At 38.9% G+C, this 26629-nt stretch overlaps 1 protein-coding gene across 1 annotated transcript in view; it reads right to left on the bottom strand.

Annotated features, from left to right (window-relative positions):
• The window catches only part of cadps2 (Ca++-dependent secretion activator 2), a 197867-nt gene that overhangs the window by 147800 nt on the left and 23438 nt on the right, over positions 1–26629 (bottom strand). The window contains exons 3-6 of the mRNA XM_072386456.1: positions 18134–18466; positions 6147–6227; positions 5317–5550; positions 4913–5034 (exon numbers count right to left, since the gene is read on the bottom strand). Coding sequence (XP_072242557.1) covers positions 4913–5034; positions 5317–5550; positions 6147–6227; positions 18134–18466 — 770 coding nt within the window. The remainder of the gene's footprint in view (positions 1–4912; positions 5035–5316; positions 5551–6146; positions 6228–18133; positions 18467–26629) is intronic.

Genomic DNA, 26629 nt, shown 5'->3' with positions numbered 1-26629 from the left:
AACCTCCAGAAATTCTTGTAATTGGTGACTCCATTATTAGAAACGTGCATCTCCCAGGCTCCATCACTTACTGTCTCTCCAGTGGGACTGAACAACTGACTTTATAGAGCTAATTCCTATCATTATTGATCTCAATCCCTCTGTTCGTCATGTCCTGTTACACACGGGTACGAAAGATGATATGTCTAGGCAGTCTGTTAAACTCCATCACAATCTGGAATCACTAGTCAATACAGTTGAAAGTCTTGGAAAGATTTGTGTTTTGTCTGGCCCAATACCCACACTGTCCAAAAGCACAGAGTGTTTCAGTTGTCTTTACACTCTACATCACTGTATGCGTAACTGTACCACTGCCACTGGACTTGGCTTCATAAGCAAGTTTGATTATTTCTGGACAGAGCGTAACTTGTTCAAAATGGATGGTCTACATTTGAACTAGATGGGGGCTGAAAAACTGACTCGCAACTTTACAAATTCCATCGCCTTTAGTTCACATTGATGCTGTCTTCAACAGGACCCTGCCCAGTCTACAATCCGCTCATCTCACAGCCCTGTCCTTGACAGTGCGGGTCTTGTTGCTGCTGTAAAAAATGCTGTATATAATGGTGTCGCTCTCCCCATGTCTGACTCCCTCATTCCTGTGAGGATTTCTGAAAGCCCTGAGCTTGTTTTCAACCCACTGTCTACTTATGTTATGCCAAATTCGAGCTCTAAGTGGTTTGGTAATCAAATAAATCAGATCTCGTTCAGAAACCCTTCTAATTTAATTAAGATTAAAACAATTACTAATCTGTTCTGCAATTTTCAGCAGGTATCTTCTAAATCTGTCCCTCAAATCTCAGGCAGAGTTTAGGTTTATTCATATGAATGTGCGCAGTCTGATTTCTAAAATGGATTACATTAACATCTGGGCTTTACAAACAAAGGCAGATATTTTTATATTTTCTGATACTTGGCTAACTGATAAAGTAAATGATAATAAAATTGCTCTTGATGGTTATAATGTTTTCAGAACAGATAGATGTAGGCCTACAAGAGGTGGTGGTGTGGCCATTTTTGTTAAGAAGAATTTTTCTGTAACTCTTGTTGACTCTGTGGCCATCCCAAAATGCTTTGAATATTTGGCCTTAAGTGTTTCCTTAAGTAACAGTGCTAATGGTGGAAATATCACTGTCTTGGGTTTCTATCGTTCCCCGTCAGCACCATCAACAGCAACTGCTGATTTGGCTCATCTGATCTCCTCTTACATTTCCTCCGAAGTCATATTAATGGGTGACCTAAACCTTGATTGGCTTAGTAATGCTTCTGATGGTCTAAAAGATCTGTGCACTGGCTTAAATCTCTCTCAATTGGTATCTCCTCCTACAAGACCCGACCCATCAAATCTCGGGAAATCTACAATATTGGATCTTATATTAACTAATAGGCCACATAATTTTAAATCCTCTGGGGTTCTCCCGCTTGATTTTAGTGACCATTGCCCAACTACTTGTATTAGAGATGTAGAACAGGTAAAATCAAATCCTTGTTTAATTGTTAAGAGGAATTTTAAAAAGTTTGTGGACCAGGATTTTTTAACTTGATACATGACATTTCTGATCCTATCCTAGCTTTATATAACATTTTATTATAGCTTTTAATTCAGTAGCGAATAGACATGCCCCTTTTAAGAATAAAGAACAGATGCAACCCCTGGTTCTCACAAGAAATTGCTAAATTATTGCATGCTAGGGACACTGCTTGGAACAAGGCTCGCACCTCAGGTTCAACTAGTGATTGGAAATATTCTCGTCATCATCGTAATAAATGTCTTGTATCAATATGTAATGCTAAATCTCACTATTATGTCACATCCTTATCAGATAGTTCTGGTAACCCATCTAAGTTAATCAAAACGCTCTCAAGTAGGCCAACCTCATCTTTACCCACTCAGATTTCTAAGGGCTCCATTTCCATTTCTGATAAAAATGAACAATGTGACCTTTATACCAGACATTTTATTGCTGCAGGTGATATCTTTCATACCACCAGTCCGGTCAGTAATTCTAATCCTACTCTTGCAAATACTTGTCCACGTAGTTTTTCTTTTAGGCCCTTAACTAGATCTGAAGTTCTCAGTGCTCTGAATAGTATTGATTCTCAGAAGCCTACTGGGGCTGACCACTTGAATACTCGACTTCTGATACCAGCTGCACCATTTACTGTTGACATCCTTTTGCACATTTTTAATCTGACCCTTTTAACTGGTTGTATTCCTAATATATGGAAAACAACATTTGCAACTTCTCTGCACAAAGGCGGCCCAACAAATTAATTGAATTATTACCGTCCAATCTCAAAATTACCCTGCTTTGCGAAAAACGGTTGATTAGCAACACTTAGCAACCAAATTAGATGTTTTTAATCAGAATTTTCAGTTTTAAATGTTTATCAGTCTGGTTTTAGGGCTGGGCATAGCACTGTTACAGCTACTTCTAAGGTTGTGAATGATATAGCTCAAGTGTTAGACAGAAAACTTGACCGTGTTGCCCTTTTTATAGACCTCTCTAAGGCTTTTGATATGGTTGACCATACCATCCTTCTTGAGCGTTTGCAAAACATTGGTTTTGATTACAACTCTTGTAAATGGGTTGACAATTATTTATCTGATCGATCCCAAGCTGTGACTGGCGATAGTTTTATATCTGAATTTTTAAACATATACAAAGGGGTAACGCAGGGTTCAATTTTAGGACCTCTGCTTTTTTCTATCTATATCAATGATTTTAATTGTGGTGTCACAAACAGCTTAAGTCATCTTTATGCTGATGATTCAATCACATATTCTTTTGTTCCATCTGTTGCACAAGCTCTAAATAATCTTCAAGATGATTTCTGCTCTATCCAAAGAACTCTCTAACCTTAAAATTGGTTCTAAAACCTGGAAAATCAAAGTACATGATTTTTACAAAAAGACGTACGTAAGGGTTTCTTTTTATAAATACTTGGTATTTGGTTGGATGACAAATTGTCTTTTAAGTTACATGTTACAGAACTTTTAAAGAAGCTGAAGCCTCTACTGTCTTCCTTGGCACTGTAGGCAGATAGTGCATGCTACATTTCTATTCTATTAGATTACGGTGACATTATTTATATGCATGCTTCCCCCTCTCTTCTTAAACCACTCAATACAATTTATCATTCCGCTATTAGATTTTTTACTGGCGATGGGTTCATGACCCATCATTGCCATCTCTATCAGAATGTAAGTTGGACTTCCCTGGCTCTAAGAAGGGAGCAACACTGTATATTGTTTATTTATAAGGCACAACTAAAAAAACTTCCACTCTATTTATCGAGTCTACTAAGCTTCAGATCTCTTAACTATTCCACTCGTGCATATAACTCCCTGGCTCTTAATATTCCAGCTGTTAAAACGAAGATAGGGAAATTTGCTTTTGATTATTTCGCTCCTTTTAAATGGAACAATCTACTGTCTCAGCTTCAGTTGGATACACTGATTCCTTTTAACCATTTTAAATACATGCTTGTTGAATTTCATTATGTGCTTCTGTTGACTGTATATTATGATGGATATGTATTATAATGTGTTTGATTTGTATTTGTGCTGTAATCAGGGTGCCACTAGAAATGAGAGCTTGCTCTCAACTGGCCCTCCCTGAATAAATACAGGTGAAATTAAATTAAATTAAATTTAAATACTCCTATATTATATGGACTCCAGAATTGAAACAAATGAACTGTGTGTGTTTTACAATAGGCCAGAGTTCCAATCTATGGGATAATATTCAGTTTAAATGAAATGCGTATGTCATCACCGTCTCCAACCTTGAACTAGTACCAATTGTATAAACTCACTATAATCAAAAGTCATGTATTATATGGACACTGTCAATGTTTCCTTTATATCATGCCTGTGTTTCATGCTTGTGTTATAATCAATGTACTAATGTACTCTTTGAACGTGCTCTGGGATGCTGGGATAAAAGAGATTAATTTTTTCCTTGATAAAAGTTATCTTAAGAATAAAGCCATTTGCTACATCCAAACAGATTCGGACATCTCACTGGTTTAGAGCTGAGAGTGAAATTCTGCCCTCGCAAGGTAAAACTCAGACACGCAAAGATTCAAGCTCTCTTACGTTCACCTCTTTGCTTGTTTTATTCTCTTTACTTCTTGTTTTCGTTTTTGCTTGCTACTCTCTTTGTTTTTGTACACTTACTTACAAAGAAACTATACGTAGATTGACAGACTGAATTCTAATTCAGAAGAAAAAGGATTGGAGCTTTGTGTTTTTGTTTTATACTATATTAAGTTTTCCTTTTTTTTTTTATAAAGTGTATTTAAAACGCGCCTGTTGTTTGATTCTTGGTTATTTTGAGTCAGCACCGGTCCGACACCACTCAGCCTCAAACTCCTTCAGCCAAAAGGGACGTGAGATGCAAGCTCCATCACCTGACTCCATGCACAAGAGACTTCAGCGAAAACAACAAGTCGCCCGTAAAGTCGCAGAAACAGGCCGGGACCCGACAAGTACAAACTTGGGGCTCCGCCGTTCCGACTACGGGGAAAAGACTCAAGAAGACTGACCACCTGGTGGACCGTGTCGGTGAATCTACTCACAATAAGATCGACCCACTTCTGGCTCCCTGAGGTTTTGTGTTGTGCTTTTATGTTTAAGCATGGCTAAGCAAATTTTAAGAAATAAGCTTTATCTGCCAGTGAAGGAACATTTCTCTGGTTTCACTGGGTCCATGTGATCAGATCTTTTAATGATAAACTAGTTTGAAAGCCACTTGTGGTTCATTATGCAATTTGCAAGTGACATAACAACAACATTTACTGCTTATTTCTATTCTCTCAGACCTACAGTTGTTCAGACGACCCGAGTAGAGCATGGGGACAAACTCACTGTGGTCTGGAGGCTTCCGCTTGGTCAGTCTGCAGCTTTTCTCCTCCCTCAACCTCCATTGTGCAGTAAACGATTCGGTTTGGAGCCAATGACTTCAGCCCCTGGACCTCTACGACCACAATCTAAAAACGGAAGCATGGGGTGATGCATATTAGAAATGCATGATTTGCTAGATGATATTTCTACTGTTATCTATCTTATCCCCTGATAATGATTTCTTGATAAAACCCTGACACTGAAAATTACATATTTTACCTTTTTTCTTTCTTTCTTTTATTTTTTTAACTTAAAACACTCAAAAAACTACTCAAAAGATTACCAATTATTACAAGTTGCACCAATCATTTTGCTAACCAGTCACTAGCAGAGAAGTCAAATATATGGCCACTTGCATGGAAACAGACCTCCAGAATAAAGGACAGCACAACGTCAGATTTGGATAAGATGTCTCCTTCATCCCCTATGTCCAGAAAGGAGTTGTTCATGGAGGACCGTTTGAGCTTCTGTTTGAAGTCTGGCCCTCCTTTAGACACTGGCAGACTTTCCAAGTTAGCCATCAGCAGGTTGACCGATGAACGTAGCTCCTCAATATATAGAGCCTCCATGTCAGCAGACACAAACTTTGGATATCTCTTTTCCTGTAGAACACACAGTCACTGTTCTAACTAAAACAAAAACAGCATGTTTGTAACCAGCACATCAAACTGACCTATTAGACACCTTTCAGTTAGTACTTAAACTAATTAAACTTTTACTGTTCTCTATCTGTGATTTCATGCCAGTGCAATCCGAAGGTGTCAATTGACTTATTTATATAAATACAGATGGTTTGGTGCTTTTCTTTATTGCTCCTGCATTTTGTTGCTATAATTAGCAGTGCATGTGTTCCATGACTTACACTAGACGACTGCATTGAAATTTGGATTCAGTGGGATGCATATATTTCAAGAATAAGCACTAAAAGTCAGAAATCCAGCAGAAACAGGATTAAGAAAAAAGTCTCTCACTGTACAACAGCTTGAAACTAATTTAGTACGTTTCCCATTGTTGTGACCTGATATATGTAAGTTCCATTGGAAGTTAGTGATTAATGTTTGTTTTTTTTTTGTTTTTTTTTTAAACATACTAAATAAAAACCTAAATAACTAATCTTGGGCTTGAAATTTCACTTAAATTGAGCAAAAACAGTATAAGTCAAAACAACTTTTAAAAAATTATGTATACTGTATCCCACCCGAGTAATCTTCTCAGCCAGCTGTAACCTGCCATCCAGCTCTCTACGGATCTGAGCAGCTTGTTCATCCACATTGTCCAGCTGATGGAAGAAAAAAAAACAGTTTAATTAGTCAGCCATTCAGAGATTTGCTGAATCAATAAACCAATCAAACAGAAATTATGATGGGAAGACAAAGCAGGAATGGTCTGCCTCACAGCTTCTGTGAAATCATTAGCAGCAGGAGTAACAGATGACAGCAATTAGCCAAGCAGTAAACAGTAGGGAGTGTATGAGAGGTTCAATCACTTAATGAAAAGAGTAGAACTTCTCAGCCAGTTAAAGATGAGAGAAGTTCAGTTCTCCTCAATCTCATTTTTCAACAGCTGGATGTTAATTTAGACAACATTTAGCCATGCCCCACCACTTTGGAACCAATAAAGGATTTTCTTTTCTTTCATAAACAACTTGTAGAAAATCCACAGTATGACTGATTTAAAGTAAGCATGTTACATGCTGAGACTCTAAACCACTGTAAAGCATATTGCATTTCGCATATTGCATTTAAGAAGCTATCTGAGGTTCAGTGGCCTGCTCAAGAACACTTTGATGTCAAGGCAACACAAATGCATCACAGACCCACACTGAAACCTGAACAAACTCTACAAAATGTGTTCTCGCTGACCCATCACAATAAGTGTAATCACAGGGCACTTCAAAGATACAGTCCAATTCAACCAATTATAATCCAATTCACTTTAATACAATCATAATCTAATCAAATTCCTTAAAAATCCAAATTGTACAATTCATACAATTTCCAGTTAAAAAAAAGTTGCCTCGCTAAGGAAACCATCAGATTGCATCAAAACATATCTTCAGTTCAATCCCCCAACCTCCATCCTGAGCATGCACGAGGAGACAGCAGGGGAAGAAAGAAAAAAAGAAAACTCCCATTTAACTGGAAGAAACATCTTGCAGAACCAGAGGCCGGCCATCTGCCTTGACATAACTTCACATAACTATTATGCCATTACTGTAAGAGATGACAAAGACTGACACATCCACTTCCATGATTTACTGTACTAATATAAACACTCAGAGTACATGCTGGTTCTGTTACCATGACTGCTATTATGTGGCCACAAAGATAATTTCATGACAATGTTATAATTGGCTTTGATCTTAGACATTATAAATTCATATTCTGTATTTTCCTAAATAACCTATGTTCCTAGCTGGTACTTTTCCACTTTGCTCATACTGCACAACAGATGACCTTAAATGGTCCAAGACCTTAGAAGGACATAAACAACTGGGTCAGACAAAATATCTCTATTAGGGCAGATAGGTCTGGTACATTAGATCCACGCCTAAAACAGCACTCACACACACACACATTGTTTATCACATCCAAAGAACACAACAAGGACAGCAGCTGGCCTGAGCATGTCACCCAAAACTGGCCAATTATACTCTGACAAGTGTGAAAACAACTTCTGTGAGATAAAGCTGAATATAAATATAACATGTTTCCGGATATCTGGGCTCGGCCTGACGGATTTCCTGCGGGAGCTCTGGCACTCCGAGTCCAGCGCTGCAATATACTTTACTTGTGACCACTAATAAATACTTTTTTAATAAACGATTTCTCCAGCTTGTTCTTGAGCTTCCAATGAAAAAATCGGGCTAACAACAACCACAATTCAAATGAAGCTTCTATTCAAAGTGTCAAAACGGTTGTAGGGGTGAAGTCACATGTCAAACTGTGAGACTCTTACTTACTCCTTCCTGTTAAAAAAGGTTTTAGAGAAGACATTTTCACCAAGATTAGGCTTAGTTGACTAAGGGTTTATGTCTAATGGAAATCTGCTTTGCAGTAAAAAAAAAAACTTTCTGGGTTTACTAAAAAGGCACGGTAACTGAAAGATGTGTAGCAAACTCAAGTGTGGAACCTAATCTTTGGGAGGCCCCCATGACCATTCTTGTGGGGGAATGTTGATTCAAAGACACAGATGGGGGATTTCTACACCAATAAGAGACAGACACTATTGTCTATTTACAACAACCTTTGTCCTTTGGAGATGATTTGAGGGACTCTCTCCCACCAGACCTGCGCCATAACTCATCTGGAGGGCATTAAAATAACAGCTAACAAAAGCTATCAGTGAATAAACAAAACCTTTTCCTCTGAGTGAGGAGCCTCAGACAGACTAATTGTTTAATTAAGTAATCAGACATTTATAAGAAGTAACTCAACTGTTAACCAATATTCCCTGTTGTTTCTTTTTGTGCTCCATTGTTAAACACAGGAAGGCAACATTGCTTGGTTCTTTATTCATATGTTGTAATTTTACAAATATCCATCTGAATTTAAGAGGTACTCAAGATCCCCACCCATAATTCATGTTATTTTAGGTCAGAGTATGTTGTTTATTTCATGTCTTTTTATTTTATACATTTATTTCATGTCTTTATTTCTATATCTTAATAAGGTGTGGTGTCAGAACCCTCTACAAATGTTTGATAAAACAAAGAAAACTCAATTTCTCCATATTTTTGTCTTAACAAACCTTTAACATGAGAATCAAAACTTCTACTTTACACACCCAGGCAAACGCCATAACGGTTTTAGGCATATTTCTGGATGAAAGTTAAGCTTAAGCCGTCATCTCCGCACATCAAACTCGAAAAACTGCCAGAAAAAAAAAATCAGAGAAAGAAGAGAAAAGAAAGAGAAATGAAATAATAGAAGGATATAGTTTTTTTGTTTTTCTCTTTTCCGTTGTTTCAGCTCGTCTCCATGTCTTTTGTTCTTTGTCGCAAGATTTTTTGACCAAGCAAACAAACCAACTCCAACACTCAGGTGAAAATCTACAGTTGTGTTATTCTTGATGGTGAAATCTCAATATCAAACTTCCGTCTTCTTGGCAACAAGAAGCCCCTGTTGGAGGAAACCTACAACTTCCCAGGCACCTTGAAAGTACACAGGATTTCATCCACAACCAGCTGTCTACTAAGAGAGACCCACATGGACACTGTTGGCCATCCATCTGGTGTGTTCACAGCTGACTAACTGGGCCAATCAAACTATGGCCAACCATCTTCTTCTCCTTTTCAGACGGTACGGTTGTGTTGAGATAATTCACTGTTAAAAATTATAAATGACTCCAAAGTTGTTACATCTTTAAATGAATAGTAAATATACATTTAACAAGTCATTGCTGAATGCTTCTTTATGTAATTTCGTTAATTTCAAAAGAGGACTCATGCAGTTACACTGTGAGACTGATTAAGGATGGTGCCCCCCTGTTATTGAGGTTTATTTAATTCAATAGTAAGAACGCTACAGGTAAGATTTTCCAACTGGTAACATTTGCATCTCCTCTGAAGAGGCTTTACTTGTACAGTTTTCTTCTTAAATGTGCCAAGGGCCATTAAGAATATCTTGAGTTTTCAGCTGGCAGGCTTCTGGACAAATAGGCAAAACAAAGCATCCAACACTAAATATGGAATGAAACAAAAATGCAATTTAAAATCTATTTGTGCTGTATATACCTCGATAAATTGGCCTTTCGTGCATTGTTAATGGCGAAAACAAGAAGGGGGTAGGGGTGAGGAAACAATTTAATTTGACTGTTATATATAACTTAATTTATTCCTACCTCTTAACTTAGAGCCATATAGGTCCGCCCCATCTTAGTCTCTTTCCCTTATTGCTTTAAGTCAGTTAGATGAAATTCGATGGAAGGTGGTTGCTTAAAAAAAGGCATGGTCTCAAGAAATAAAAAAAACTTAAGATGGTCAAAGCAAGTGATTCAAGGTGACTCAAAAATAGAAATGTTTATTTTGTCGTTACTGTGGTTCTGCCACCATTAGCAAAGGTCGCAATGAGGACGCTGATGGCAGTTGGCCTAACTGAATGGGCAACAGAGGTATTAGTCATTAGTTCGAAAACTTAAAGAGCAGAAGACCTCACTCAAGTATCCATAAACCTGGCTTTTAATACAATACAGGACGGGACACTGTAAAAAACCGTGTGTCTCCACTGCTGGTCTGGCGTTCACAACTCAGCTCAATGACCCACCCCTTTGCCCGCGTGCGAGGCTGCTGCCTCTTAAAGTTACAATACCGCCAGCATTAAACTTAAATGAAACAGCCCGTTCTGGACAGAAAAAAATCCAACTTTCTCATCATTGACTATTAGACCAAAATTCAAACTTAAGATCCAAAGTTATAGTTAAATTACACAAGAAGAAATAATAAATCAGCAAATCCGTTCTTGCCTCATACAAGTGGTATTATAACAAAGTGGAAGTGATTGGGAACGACAGCAACTCAGCCACAAAGTGGTAGGCCACGTAAAATGACAGAGCGGGGTCAGCGGATGCTGAGGCGCATAGTGCACAGAGGTCGCCAACTTTCTGCAGAGTCAATCGCTACGGACCTCCAAACTTCATGTGGCCTTCAGATTAGCTCAAAAATAGTGCATAGAGAGCTTCATGGAATGGGTTTCCATGGCTGAGCGGCTGCATCCATGCCATACATCACCAAATGCAATGCAAAGCGTCAGATGCAGTGGTGTAAAGCACGCCGCCAATGGAATCTAGAGCAGTGGAGACGAGTTATCTGGAGTGACGAATCACGCTTCTCCATCCAGCACTCTGATGGACGAGTCTGGGTTTGGCAGTTTCCAGGGGAACGGTACTTGTCTGACTGCATTGTGCCAAGTCTAAAGTTTGGTGGAGGGGGGATTATGGTGTGGGGTTGTTTTTTCAGGAGCTGGGCGTGGCCCCTTAGTTCCAGTGAAAGGAACTCTGAATGCTTCAGCATACCAAGAGATTTTGGACAATTTCATGCTCCCAACTTTGTGGAAGCAATTTGGGGATGGCCTAAATGGGATGGGATGGGATTAGAATGGAATATATATATATATATATATATATGCATGTGTCCATACATATAGGCTATATATAGGTCAGTAAATACAGTCTCTGCTGTGCCTTCTTAATGAGAGCAGAAATGCTGGTGCTCCAGGTAAAGTGTTCCTCGATGTGCATGCCCAGAGAATGTCTTGGGCCCTCTCCACTAACAGTCCTTGCTGATAAAAAGGAGATGAATGTCAATTTTTTTCCTACTGTAGTCAATGATCAGCTCCTCCCTTTTAGTGGTGTTCAGGTCCACATTTTCTTTCTCAGAACCACAAAGAAAAACTCTCCACCTTCTCTATATGCAAAATGAAATCATGCCAATGAAATCATCAATGAAATGTATAAGTAGGGTAAGATCATCTTCTTAGTCCTCCTTGCATTTTTTATTTTACAAAAAACAAGCAACAGCTTTTTTTAAAAAAGGTAAATTAACAAGCTGATTATCAACAAGCCAATTTGCACTGGTCTTGCTCGACTGCCTTTGATCACCTAATGGACTTATGCAGGGGATAGTTATTCTCTCTGAATGTTGCAAGAATCAGCTTGTGAACTCATCTAATTTAGCATTAATCTAACAAAGATTCCACACTCACATTTGATAGTTATGAGAATCATGATGAGACAATATGTTTATTTTCAAATGCATTCTGGTTTCTTATCAAATCCTGGTGCCTGCATAACCACAACAAAATAGAGACATAGAATTGCAAGGCACAGACAGCTATTTTGAAGAGGACCACAAAACACTTAAAGTGTGAATGCTGAAGAGAGTATTTGTGAAGTAGAAGTGTTAAGCTGTTTAAGTTTGATCCTGTGGCTCCAGATCCAGTATTGTCCCAACTCAACGCTCTTAAAGCTGAGGCAATGCTAATATGCCTTTACATGTCTTTATCACAGCAAATTATTGTATTAGCTACCAACAGGGACTTAGTGGAAATGTGGGGGGAGAATAGGTGGACCTGGTGAAAGCAACAAAAGTGACTTGCCACTTTTTTCTTTTTTTATCCTCATTAACTCAAGGAATATTCAATAAAATAAACATGTTGGAGTGTTAGAGAAGGTTGCTGATACCAGACGTGCTGGATTGCATTCCTCATTTGTTGATAGCCTGTTGATAGCTTGTCCTCATTGTGAAACAGCTAGTAAGCTGTCTGATCTGCCGTGGCGAGCCACACTGTCAATTAAAAAAGCAGCCTACCACTGGACACTTTTCTGTCTTGGCATTGCTGGCTAATCTTCAGTCAATTTGAATTTCATCGGCTTCCTCGTCTTCACCGACTCTGAATGTTACTGACAGTATTCATGCTAGTTGCTAGTTGTCTTTTTCTTTTTATAGCCAGAGTGCGCATTCACCTTAATTTACTATGACACTTCATTAGGGGCAGAAAGTTTTGCTGGTAAGCATTTTCGTTCTGGAAGATACCCAAATTGCTCGCTATTGCGGTTAGCAGACCTGAAGGGCAATAATAGGATTTCAATCTTTTGACCCCTCACTCTAACTGGTTGACCAATCAATGCCCGTACCCCCCAACCCACTCCACTGCTGCTCTGCTCTCGCATCTCCAGACACAAGTCACAAATGACTGAGCTGAGTCTGATCCAGTCTAGACTGATCCGCTGGCTACACAATTACGCTTTGTGGTAAGACGTATTGCATCACTTCCTGTTACCTTGTTTGTGTTCTGTGTAACTTCTTGCTCCTTTCAGATTATTAAAAATCACTCAGTTTCTTCTGATAAGTTACACATTTTTTGCAAAGTTAACTCTATCGCATACTTGTTCTATTCTAACACTCACTCCTACAGATCTTATTTTCACTTTTTAGTGGTGTGTCTGGTGTTCTAGCTTAACATGGTTACCAGTTCTCTCGTTCATGTCCTTCACTAGCCACCCCAAAACAAGAACCGAGCAGCCGGGACCCCAGGCCAGCTGGGTGGCGGTCAGGAAGAGTGGGCAAAGCCCTAAAGTCAGGCCTGTGGTTCACCATTAACCGACAAATTTATTAGACATCCAAAAAAATGACAACCCAGGGTTGAGACCAGGAGACAGAGTTGTAGTCTCACACACTTCTCTTTGGTTTTCCACCTGCTGCTTCCCCTAAACCCCATAATGACTGTGTCTGCTCCCACACCACCCAAATTAAATACATCAATAAACACAAGAGCAGCAAATCCAGAAAACCTAAAAAAAATTAAGACAAAAAAATTGACAGAACAAAGACAAAAAACTGTTAAATGTGGTTTGCTGAATATTAGATCTCTTCTTTCCAAGTCTCTGTTAGTGAATGACTTGATTTGTGATCATCATATTGATATATTTTGTCTTACAGAAACCTGGTTGCAGCAGGAGGATCATGTTAGCATTAATGAATCAACTCCCTCTGACTATTTAAATGTTCACGTTCCTCAAACCACAGGCAGAGGAGGAAGAGTGGCAGCTATCTTCAGATCAGGGTCATTAATCAGTCCTAGACCCAAGATTAGTTTTAGCTCTTTTGAATCTCCGATTCTATTTTTCTCACCCCCCCAAAAAAAACTCTTCTATTTGTTGTTGTGTATCGTCCACCTGGCCCTTATTCTGAGTTTCTGTCTGAATTCTCAGAGTTTTTATCCCAGTTAGTGCTGAGTACAGATAAAGTCATTGTAGTGGGTGACTTTAATATTCATTTAGATGTTGAAAATGAGAGCCTGAATATTAACTTTAATTCTATATTTGACTCTATTGAATTTCCTCAAAGTGTTCACAGACCTTCTCACTGCCTTAATCATACCCTTGATCTTGTGCTGACTTTGTGCAGCATTGAGAGTGAACTCAATTTGAGTCTTATTTGACCATTTTCTGACAACTTTTGAATTTACATTGCTTGACTATACGGCTTCTGAGAAGAATTTTACACGTAGAAGGTGTCTATCAGAGAATGCTGTAACCAGATTTAAAGAATTAATTCCATCATAATTTTCTTCACTGCCATGTGCAAATATGACATATGGCAAATATGAGGACGGCTACCTAAATTTTACTCTCGCAAAACTTGACTCTCTTGTTGACAGCACTATAGTTTCAATGCGTACAACACTGGACAAAGTTGCCCCTCTGAAAAGGAAGGTAATCAGTCAGAAGAGGTTGGCTCCTTAGTATAATTCACAGCTGCTTTAAAGCAGACTGCAAGAAAGCTGGAGAGACAGTGGCGTTTCTCTTATTTAGAAGAGTCTCAAATAGTCTGGAAAGATTGTTTAATAACGTATAAGAAAGCCCTTCGTAAAGCTAGATGTACTTATTATTATAGAAGTACTTATTATTATTATTATCCACTTCATCAACACTTCTAAATTGGACTTGATCAATCTGTCTTTGTTGACAGGATATGTACCTCAGACTTTTAAGGTTGCTGTAATTAAACCTTTACTTAAAAAACCTACTCTTGAATCAAAAGTGTTGGCTAATTATCGACCTATATTCAATCTCCCTTTTTTGTCTAAAGTTCTTGAAAAAAATAGTTGCAGTTCAACTTTGTGATCATTTATATAGAAATAATCTGTTTGAAGAGTTTCAGTCAGGATTCAGAGTGCATCATAGCACAGAAACAGTACTGGTGAAAGTTACCAATGATCTCCTCTTAGCCTCTGATAGCGGACTTGTTTCTGTGCTTGTCCTGTTGGATCTCGGTGCTGCATTTAATACGATCGATCACAGCATTCTGTTACAGAATCCTAATGTTATTAGGATTAAAGGAACTGCATTAGACTGGTTTAAGTCATATTTATCTGATTTCAGTTTGTTCTTATAAATGAAGAATCTTCCGCACACATCGGAGTAAGTCATGGAGTTCCTCAGGGTTCTGTGCTTGGACCGATTCTTTCTACTTTATACATGCTTCCATTAGGTGACATTACATTATTGTAGCATATAATGTAGCATATTATAGCATGGCATAAATTTCCATTGCTATGCTGATGATACTCAGCTGTACTTATCTATGAAACCAGATGAAACCAATAGGTTGGTCAGACTACAAACCTGTCTTAAAGACAAAGACTTGGATGACTCAGAAAATTTTAATTCTAAATTCAGACAAAACTAAAGTAATTATCTTTGGACCTGAGCGCTTCAGGGAGAAATTGTCTAGTTACCGTATTTATGCGCCATATATGCGCTTTATGTGTGCACTGGATTCCAAAAATCTGTCACGGATACCGCAATTTTGAATTTACCATGGGGCGTGCCGAGCATTCTTCGAGGCATTAAGCCCCCTCCGCATCACTCACTGCTATCCATTCGCGCAGCTCACCGCCACGTTCACCTCTTCGCTCTCGTACATTGGAAATTAATGGCAACTGGCCACTTCCGTCGCTCGCTTTGTGTTCGGTGTGAATCCAAGGTTAGGCGGATCCCAGCCATTCACTCTGAATGGGGCAAAGATTGTATCCAGTTCGTACTTCGCGATTGAATCATGTCATCATTAATGCTTTTGCCCATGTCTCAGTGAGTGCCTGTTTTTCAGTCTGAGATGGGTTATGCAGACTAATGTGCAGTTTATAAGTGTAAAAACGACCGACGATGTTGGTCGTAATGTTGACGTAATACATACACTACGTGTGCTGGCAGCGATAAACCAATCAGAGAACATTACGTAATACGTACGCCTTATAATCAGGTGCGCCTTATGTATGGCTTAAGTACAGAAATGGACCGCATAATTGAGTGTGCGCTTTATAATCATGTGAGCCTCATAGTGTGCAAAATACGGTATATAGTTACTCTAGATGGTATTTCCTTGGCTTCTAGTTCTACAGTGTGGAACCTTGGAGTTATTTTTGACCAGAATTTATCATTTGATGCACATATAAAACTGGTCTCTAGGACTGCCTTCTTTCACCGTCATAATATTGCGAAAATCAGGAACATCCTGTCTCCGAGTGATGCAGAAAGACTGCTCCATGCATTTGTTACTTTAAGATTGGACTACTGTAATTCTTTATTATTGGACTGTCCCAATAATAAAGAATATTCTCTGAAAAGCCTACAGCTGATTCAAAATTCTGCAGCCAGAGTTCTGATGAGAACTAACAAGAGAGATCATGTTTCTCTAGTTTTAGCTTCTCTTTCTCATTGGCTTCCTGTTAAATTCAAAATAGAATGTATGATTCTTCTCCTCACATATAAAGCTCTTAATGACCGTGCTCCATCATATCTTAAAGATCTCATTGTAAGGTATTTTCCTAACAGAGCACTTCGCTCCCAAACTGCAGGTTTACTTGTGGTTCCCAGAGTTTCTAAAAGTAGAATGGGAGGCAGAGCCTTCAGTTATCAGGGTTCTCTCTTGTGGAGTAAGCTGCCAGTAAATGTCCGGGAAGCAGACACCCTTTCCACTTTTAAGATTCGGCTTAAAACTTTCCTTTTTGATGAAGCTTATAGTTAGGGATGGCTCAGGTGAGCCTGAAACATCCCATAGTTAAGCTGCTATGGGCTTAGACTGCTGGGGGACCTCATCTGTCACACCTTTCCTCACTTTGCTCTCTTTTTCCCCCTTTATTTCCTCATATGACAATATGTACATCTGGCATTATTGTGGTCAATAACTTGTGTTTCCCTGTTCTAACAGGTATTCTTTGAATGGTGTTACGGTGTTTGTTGTCCCCTCTTTTCTGTCCTCTCAAATCCCAGCTGGTCGAGGTGGATGGCCACCCTTTCTGGTTCTGCCAAAGGTTTCTTCTCTCCACAATTGCCCCATGCATGCTCAGGATGGGAGATTGGACTAAAGAGACGTTTTGGTGCAATCTGTTGGTTTCCTTAGCTAGGAAATAGTTTTTTTTTTTTCAATTGGCTCTATATGTATGAATTGAACTAATTTGGATTATGATTACAATAAATTGGAGTCTAACTGGCTTGAATTGGACTATATCATTGACATTTGTTGTGATATGGAGCTATATAAATAAACTGAATTGAATTAAATTGAAATTACTTTTGAAACAAATGTGTCACAAGAAATGTATCAAAAGTCAGAGCTCAGATTTGTCATGTCTTGAGAGCAGATTTGTGTACTCACAATAGCAGATTCAGGAAGATGTAATTTGATAATTGTACGTGTTAACATTGTAACAAGAAACAAACAAGCAAAACACAAATAGATATGAGTAGTTATGGATACATTATCTCCTGCAATTCTATTCACCTAAATATATAGTTACATATTTATGAATATTTTTCTGTGACTTCAAATTCAGTTCAAATGTGTCTTTTTTTTTTACAATTGAAAATTTAGACACAAATTTTCGATTTTTGTTGTGCATATTTCAATGTTGTATTTTACAAGTTCTCAAATCTACAACCTACAAGCTTGTGCATTTTCAAACATATTTACTTTCATAGTTTTCCCCAAACGGATGACTTCTATTGTATGCATGGAGTAGATATTTGAGCCTCCATCTTAAAAAAAAATAAAAAAATACATTGATAGGTTTGAGATCTCATGAGATCAACTAACTCCTACCTTAGGCTAATTGGATTTTTTCCTCCATGGAAACTGTTTAAAATAAAAACATATGGTATAGATACTTTTGGCAAATGAATCTGTGACTGAGGAGGCTACTGAGGAGGCTATTGTTGATAGCCTGTTGTGTCAAGTTACTCAACCATTCTCCCTACTTCTAGTCCTTTAGACCAGGGATGTCCAAACTCGGTCCTCGAGGGCCGCTGTCCTGCAGGTTTTAGATGTTTCCCTGCTTCAACACACCTGATTCAGATTAAATGGATTTCTTCAAAAGATTAAGTTCTGCACAAGCCTGCTAATGATGCATTGACCTGAATCAGGTGTGCTGAAACAGGGAAACATTTAAAACCTGCAGGACAGCAGCCTTCAAGGACCAGATGTAGACATTCCTGCTCTTGACCTATCTAAGGGAAATGTTGGTGGTTTTCCATTACTTTTGGTGCAGCCAGACTTTTAGAGCAGAGCAATGGAGGTTGTCCAGCAAATATAGAAAAATAAGCATTTAGTTATTAATTTGTTAGTTAATTAATAAACAAAGTGTTTTTAATTTTGCGTTCACAATTATGTCATTTGTTGCAACTAACCTGACAAGCATTGTAGAGCAGCTGGTGTTCAAACTTGCGGATGCCGAGGACCTGCTGGAACATCTCATACAGTTGCTCTTTACTCAGAATGAGCTCTGACACGGCACTTGGGTGGGTCCGCTGTGGTTGACGCTGCATGTCCTCCTCCCCCCTATAGATAGTATCATATTTGGCAATCCAGGAGCTCAGCACTGTCTCTTTGCTCAGACCATCAATCTCTGGAAGGCTGCGGACACGCTTCTCTATGTTTTTCTTGAAAACCTCGCGAAAGTCGCTGGCTGAGCAGCTACCACTCTGAACCATTCGGGAAACACGCTCACTCTTTAGAAATCCCTGGAACAAATATAGACAAGGAGAATTTTTTAGCAGTGGTTTTATATCCAATAACAGAAATTAGAAAGAAATACTATACTTAAAAATATAACATGAGATGAACGACAACACAACATGCATTTAACAGTCAGTGTCATTATCCATTCAACAATAAATAAATGGTGTGTGAAAGTATAAATGGACCTTACTTGTTTAGCACTTTTCCAGTCTAGCTGACCAATCAAAGCGCTTTAACACCACACCACATTCACCCATTCATTCTCACACTCATACAGCATGTCTTAGTCCATATAGCTCCACAGTGCTTCTTCTACATTTACACACATACATACACAAATGGATGTATCGGTAGACAACGTGTGGTTCAACGTGTCTTGCCCAAGGACATTTCGACATGATGACAGGTAGATGGGGATGCCGAGAGTCTAAATACGATGGGTAAGCGATCACTCTTCCTCCTGAGCTACAGCCACCCTCTAAGGATTCTGACCACTGTTATGGAAGTTTTCAATCGCTTCCTTCCTAATACCTCTGCTGAGCAATGAAATAGAGACACTTACTTTTTCTGCGTCCGCCTAAGTTTTTATTCTTCGTTGCAAGGAAAAAAAGGAAAAAGATCAGTCCACACCATTCAGCGGCAATGGTATGAAAAGATACAGACAAAAGAAATACAGAGCATTTATACCTGAGGGGGGGGGGGGGGGGGGGGGCTTTGTTCTTTAGATGTGTAATCACATCTGCAGGGGGGGCAGGATGCAGTCTTGATGATAATTAAGAAACAGGAGGTTAAAACAATTATCTTGTCTGAGTGTTAACTAAGAGGTAAATAGTTCAAAACAATTAGCGTGTCTGGGTGATACAAATGGTTAATGTGGATTGGAGAGTCTGTCAGTCCTGAGACATAAATTTTACCATCACACCACTTCCATAGATATCAGGATGGTAAGTAGGAGCCAGGTACTCTAAACATAGCATCTAAATAGCAAACATACCATCTAAACATACCAGATTTGGATAATATTCACATTAAATGTCATTGTAGAAACACAGTGATAAGTTCAAAGGGCAGCTGTAGCTCTGGAGGAAGAGCAGTGGCCTACCAATCGTAAGGTCGGTGGTTCGACCTTCTCCAGGCTTCTCTTGGCCACATCTTGAAGTGTCCCTGGGCAAGACACTGAACCCCACGCTGTCTACTGATGCATCCATTGGAGAAGTGTGTAAATGATTAGAACAAAAAGCACTGTGTAGCATGCTCTTTGAGTATGTGAGTGAACGTGGCATGCTTAGAGTGGTCAGATTGACTAGAAATTAAGTGCTATACAAGTACAGTCCATTTACCATTTACAATAAGTCGATGCCACTACTTAAAACAGATTAGATTAACAAAAATGCTCATTCAGAAGTCAGAAAATGACAACACAAACCATAGCAATACAATCTGAGAACGGAAAAAACTGAATACATTAAAAAAGACCTTCAATTGCAGCAAGAAGCAGGTATCAAGGGCCTCTAAAATTAGGTATTTGCACATGCTAACGAAATCAAGAGTCCGCCATTGGACTGCACATAGGATCTGTTGACATACACAAATACATGCATTTTGGTGTCCGCCAGCTTCAGACTCAGGACCCCCACTCAGATATTAGATTAATGACTCCTCCATACTACTGGGGAGCTATTGGAAGCTGGCCTAGATATTAGTGATTATCAATAAGTAAAAAAAACATTATTACAGAAAATTACCAATGCACATCATTAGCTACTGGGAACCACTGGGCCTAGCCAGAAGCTATTAACTCGACACTAGCACCAGTTTCAAAAGGCTGTTGCTCTACACATGGCAATCTGGGTCAGATTACCGGTATATATCGTGTAAGTATACCAGGATTTATTAACACAAGCAATATAGACTGACAATCGACAGAACTTGAGTTAAACCTCTGATATCTACCATACTACAAAACATCAACAAGACTTGACATGAACAACAAAAACATTCAGGTTGGTAACTATCAGGGGATGTACATGATGTTGTGCATTTTGCACCGAGGTGCGGACTGCAAAGACTGTTGAGATTTGGGGTCAGACAAGTCACATGTCCAGACAAAGAACTGGTCTGAGGCCATGTACACACGTGGACAAAATTGTTGGTACCCCTCAGTTAAAGAAGGAAAAACCCACAATTCTCACTGAAAGCACTTGAAACCTACAAAAGTAACAATAAATAAAAATTCATTGAAAATTAAATAATCAAAATCAGCCATTACTTTTGAAATGTTGATTAACATAATTATTAAAAAAAAAAACTAATGAAATAGGGCTGGACAAAAATGATGGTACCTCTATAAAAGATTGAAAACTATTTGACCAGAGTGACATGATTAACTCAGGTGTGTCCTTTAATTGACATCACAGGTGTTTCCAAACTCATAATCAGTCAGTCTGCCTATTTAAAGGGAGACAAGTAGTCACTCTGCTGTTTGGTGAAAAGGTGTGTACCACACTGAACATGGACAACAGAAAGCGGAGGAGAGAATTGTCCCAGGACATCCAAAAAAAAATTATAAACAAACATCTTAAAGGTGCAGGCTATAAGACCATCTCTAAACAGCTTGAAGTTCCTGTGGCAACAGTGGCTCATATTATTCAGAAGTTCAAGACCCACGGGACAGTAGCCAACCTCCCTGGACGTGGCCGCAAGAGGAAAATTGATGACAGATTGAAGAGACAGATCGTTCGAATTGTATCCAAAGAGCCCAGGACAACCTCCAAAGAAATTAAAGGTGAACTCCAAGGCCAAGGTACATCAGTGTCAGATCGCACCATTCGTCGTTGTTTGAGCCCAAGTGGACTTCATGGGAGACGACCAAGGAGGACACCACTGCTGAAAAAAAATCATAAAAAAGCAAGACTGGAATTTGCAAAAATGCATGTTGACAAGCCACAAAGCTTCTGGGAGAATGTCCTTTGGACAGATGAGACCAAACTGGAGCTTTTTGGTAAGGCACATCAACTCTATGTTCATAGACTCAAAAACCAAGCATACGAAGAAAAGAACACTGTCCCTACGGTGAAACATGCAGGAGGCTAAGCAATGTTTTGGGGCTGCTTTGCTGCATTTGGCACAGGGTGTCTTGAATGTGTGCAAGGTAAAATGAAATCTGACGACTATCAAGGCATTCTGGAGAGAAATGTGCTGCCTAGTGTCAGAAAGCTTGGTCTCAGTCGCAGGTCGTGGGTCTTCCAACAGGACAACGATCCAAAACACACAGCCAAAAACACCCAAGAATGGCGAGAGAAAAGCATTGGACTATTCTAAAGTGGCCTTCCATAAGCCCAAATCTGAATCCCATTGGGCATCTGTGGAAGGAGCTGAAACATGCCATTTGGAGAAGACACCCATCAAACCTGAGACAACTGGAGCAGTTTGCTCATGAGGAGTGGGCCAAAATACCTGTTGACAGCTGCAGAACGCTCATTGACAAATACAGAAATCGTTTAATTGCAGTGACTGCCTCAAAAGGTTGTGCAACAAAATATTAAGTTATGGGTACCATCATTTTTGTCCAGCCCTATTCCATTAGTTTGTTTTTTTTAAATAATTATGTTAATCAACATTTCAAAAGTAATGGCTGATTTTGATTATTTCATTTTCAATGAATTTTTATTTATTGTTACTTTTGTAGGTTTCAAGTGCTTTCAGTGAGAATTGTGGGTTTTCCTTCTTTAACTGAGGGGTACCAACAATTTTGTCCACGTGTGTACTTCCAAAGGTTGGAATGTCATGTGCAGGCCTCATTTGGCACATGGGAGATCCTAAACAATTCCATTCTACAGACAATACTAAGGCCCGATTTCAAAAGAAACAACAACAGGGGCCACATTTTTCTACAACTCAAATTCAGAAGAATTTGGGAAGCTCTGTAAAAACTAAGAGAATGCAATGATTTGCAAATCTCATCAACTAAAACCTTATTCACAAAGAAAACATTAAATATTTAAAGTGAGCCCTTTTATGGTTTCAAGATAAATATTAGTTCATTAAAAAAAGTTGAGACAGCGTCATGTTTTCTGGGTAGCGTCCCCTCTTGTGATGTTGACGCTCAACTATGTGAGGCTTTCCCTGAAAAAGATATGGTCTATTATGAGCATATGTTTCTCTAAAACATATACAACTTTCAGAATTAATGGTGTCTTTCAAGATAAGCAAGTTGCCAGTTCTAGAGACACTAGAGGGACGCATGGCTTCTAACTGGCTCCTGTCCGTGTCTGCATCTGGGTCCTGCTTCCTCGTCACCTCGAAACCGTGACATTTTGTTTATCTGACAACAAAACAGCTTTCCATTTTGCCTCCATCCGTGGCAAAGAGAGGACAATGGGGTCTCTGCATAATGTTGAAAAATGGTTTCTCCTTTGCATGATACAACTTTAGACTGCATGTGTGAATTACACAGCAAACTCTGTTCATAGACAATGATCTCTGGATGTGTTCCTATCACAGAAACATGCCTGTTTTCAACACAATTCCGCATGAAGAATCAAAGAATCAAAGCATCCGGTCTTGATTTCAGGCTGTGTCCTTGTGTCTAAGTTCTCTCCATCTTCTGGTTATATTATATAAAGTAGATTATGAAATATTCAGAGCTCACAAATTTACATTGACAAAATTTATTTAAAAATTGCTTCCCGATTTAAACACGTGTTTTTGCAGACTACTTAACCTTTGCCTATCTTTACTTGAGAGATTATGTCTCTCTTGTAGGTGCTCTTTTTACAATAATGTTGTAGGCCTGTAATTGCTTTCTGCTTTGGTTTGTCCCAATGAATATCTTTTAAACAACACATCCTAAAATAACACCAGGAAGGGGACTTCTGGTTGCAACGCCATGTTAAGACATTTTGTGGTGCCCTTTGCAAGAACTGAATTTATGTATTGTAGTTGACAGAATATTGACATAAGCTCTGACAAACTAAAGCTCAACTCTTTTTTTCACTTATTCTCGCGTCATATTATCCTTTGTAATATTCTACAACTTAGTTATGCCTGGTCGTGGTGCTGGATCTGCTGAACAAACTCCAGCTAGCTCTTCTTGTGCTAAGAATAGTGCTGCTATGACTTTTGAACAAGAACCTACACTACAAGCAACCGTGTCCCTGAAAGAGGAACTGCTGGCAAACATCAACAAGAAAATTGAGGATGGAACTGCAAACATTAAAAGTCAGGTGAACCAAGTTCAGGAAGAACTGAAAACTAACAGGGATAATGCTAAAAGCAAAATGTAAGTGATGCCGCAACAGTATGGGCAGATTGAGACATGAGATTTAAGATATAGCAAGTCTTAAAGCACGCAACCAAAACCTTGAGAACTGATCACGCTGTTGTAACTTACACATAATGGAAGTGAAGGAGTGGGGAGAGAGGGTGGCGTGGGACAAGTAGGTTACATATCCCACATCCAAAGGACTATGTCTTGGAAAAAATAATGATAACAATAACATTAATAATAATAATGTTGAAGGCTGTCTTCCACCTGTCCCCTTCCCGGATCCGGACCAGATGATAGGCGTTGCAGAGATCCAGCTTGGTGAAAATCGTTTGGCTAATAAAGCTGCAGAGAAAACTGAGCATTATAGATAGCTGCATTTATATTTCTGTCAATGTTTTATCTATCTATTTCTCATACTAACTGTGTATATTGCATGTATGCTCTTTATGTAACCTCACAAACACAGAACGATTAATCTAGAAAATGTGACGGGGAGTGTCACGCTTTCCAGAGTGCTTTAAGGACATGGCCCACCAAAAATTGAGGGCTGTATGAAATATTAAGACAGTAGAGTGGGCAAACCTAGAAGGACGCAAACTCCAAGCTCAGTAGAATGGGCACATCTGGAACGAGCAGTTTTTAAAAATGCAGAAAGGATGGAGGAAAACACTGATAGAGGCTGATAGGGAGGTGGGAGGGAGGTGATTAGGACGAGTCCTTTGACAAATAAAAGGTGAAGCAACGAGATACTACTGTTCCGCAACTGTCTCATTACATGTTTGGCTTGTATTTTAATGTTGGCTAATAAATTGCACCTTGCTTGCACTTATATGAGGGTGTGATTACAAAATTCTCACAAAAATATTAGCATCTAGACTGGAGTCAGTCTTGCCTAAATGTATTCATATAAATCAGGCAGGGTTTGTGGCTGGCAGACACTTAAAACAGTAATTTTCCAAGTTGAATGTTTAATCTGCTCTATTCCTCTTAATCATCAGCTTCTCCTGAAGCTATCTCATTAGATGTGCAGAAGGCTTTTGACAGTATAGAACACAGTTACTTACATAGGGTGGTTTGGTATTATATGCTACACCTCAGGCAGCTGTTCAAACTAACTGACTAACTAATGAATACTTCCCTATCTACAGAGACACTAGACAGGAATGTCCCTTATTCCCTATTATTTTTGACATTGCTATTGAACCACTTACAGTTGCTCTTAGGAGCTCACCTGAAGTCATAGGGATAGAAACAGGAAGTAGTATGTGTAAGGTATCAATATGACTCAAAGTTGATTCAATGCTTTTTATATCAAATCCAAGCACTTCAAATTCTATCAGATTTTGGCAAGAACTCTGACTACAGAGTCAACCTGTCAAAGAATTATACCTTTCCTATGAACAAACAGTCGAGGCGAAAGCCATATAATTCATATCCATTCTGTGCAATATGTGACAGTTTTATTTATTTGGGCATCTCAGTAACAAGTAACTACAAGAATTTATACAGCAAAAATGTGTTAAATAAGACCAAAAATTACCTGTCCCCCACTGGTTAACCTTACCTTTACATCAATTGCAGGGTGAGTTACTTCTGCCCAAATTACCATTTTGCCTTAGTTTCAGTTTTTGTTTCAGACACTGCCTATGTTTATTCCCAAGGTGTATTTTAAAGATTTGGGTTGGGCTATGCTGTCCCTTGGATAAGGAAAGGGTTTCTGCACAGAAACGAGAAGGAGGGAGGCCTAGGTCTACCAAATTTCATGAATCATTACTGGGTTGTTAAGTCACATAGATTTTAATTCTGGATGTCTCCTATTGGAGGCTAACCAATATGGGCATTGATGGAGCAACAAACAAGCTCCCCAGTCAGTTTAGCTGTATTGGTTTGTGCCTCACTGCCACTCAGCAATACATATTTCATCAACAATCCAATAGTGAGCGCTACACTGAAAATATGGTCCCAGATCAGGATGCATAGAACAAGCATAAAACCACCCAGCCTTTCTCCCCAATAGCAAAAACCACTCCTCATACCATCTATGTTTGACCCAGCTATTCAGACATGGAATAGATACAGTCTGACTTGTGTTAAGGATTTTTTTGTTGATGGCACATTTTTTTTTTTTTTATTAACTTTCCAACAATTGGTAAAACAATACTCAGTCCCACAAATACATTTCATCAGGTATTTGCAGGTAAGTGATTATGGTGGAAAAATATCTTATTCCCAGCTGAATCAGATCAAGATAGGATTAATGACTGCCTTGATTATGACCCAACTGAGAGAGGGTTAGTTTTTAGACTACGTGAAACCCTTCAATCTATGTCTGCACCTTCCTTAAAACAAATCAGGGAACAAAGCAAAGAAGAACTAGGAAAGGAAATCTTAGATGTTAATTGCAATGGAGACGATATATCCTGGTACTGATCAGACATGCCTTAAATGTCATCAGGCACCAGGGGCCCTTATTTCATATGTTCAGGTCTTGCTATAAACTCTGTGAATTCTGGTTTGTCATTTTTGATACATAAACACAGGTGTTTCATAAACAACTGGACCTTGACCCTATGATTGGTATTTTTGGGACAGCACCTCTAGGATCAAAACTAGGATCAAATTGTTGCTATTATCGTATCTGCGCTGGATGGTCATGATTGTCAATACTAGTTTCTCATGACTGTAATGGAGGTTGCACAGAGAATGTTTTATCACAAAACTCTAACATTAAAACCTACACCCATATGATTGGGGCTTAAATCAAGCGATTAGTTTTACAGATGTTAAAAGGTTCAGAATATTACAAAGCTGCAATATTTTATGAAAAAAAGTGGTAGGGTATCCAGACCATAACAAACTATAAGGAAACCAAAATACCCTGTAAAGATGACAACAG

The sequence above is a fragment of the Leuresthes tenuis genome, unplaced genomic scaffold, assembly GCF_036924035.1.
Source record: "Leuresthes tenuis unplaced genomic scaffold, fLeuTen1.0.hap1 SCAF_5, whole genome shotgun sequence".
Taxonomy (NCBI): Eukaryota; Metazoa; Chordata; class Actinopteri; order Atheriniformes; family Atherinopsidae; genus Leuresthes; species Leuresthes tenuis.
The sequence above is the reverse complement of the archived record's forward strand: the minus strand, read 5'-3'. Positions and strand labels throughout refer to the sequence as shown.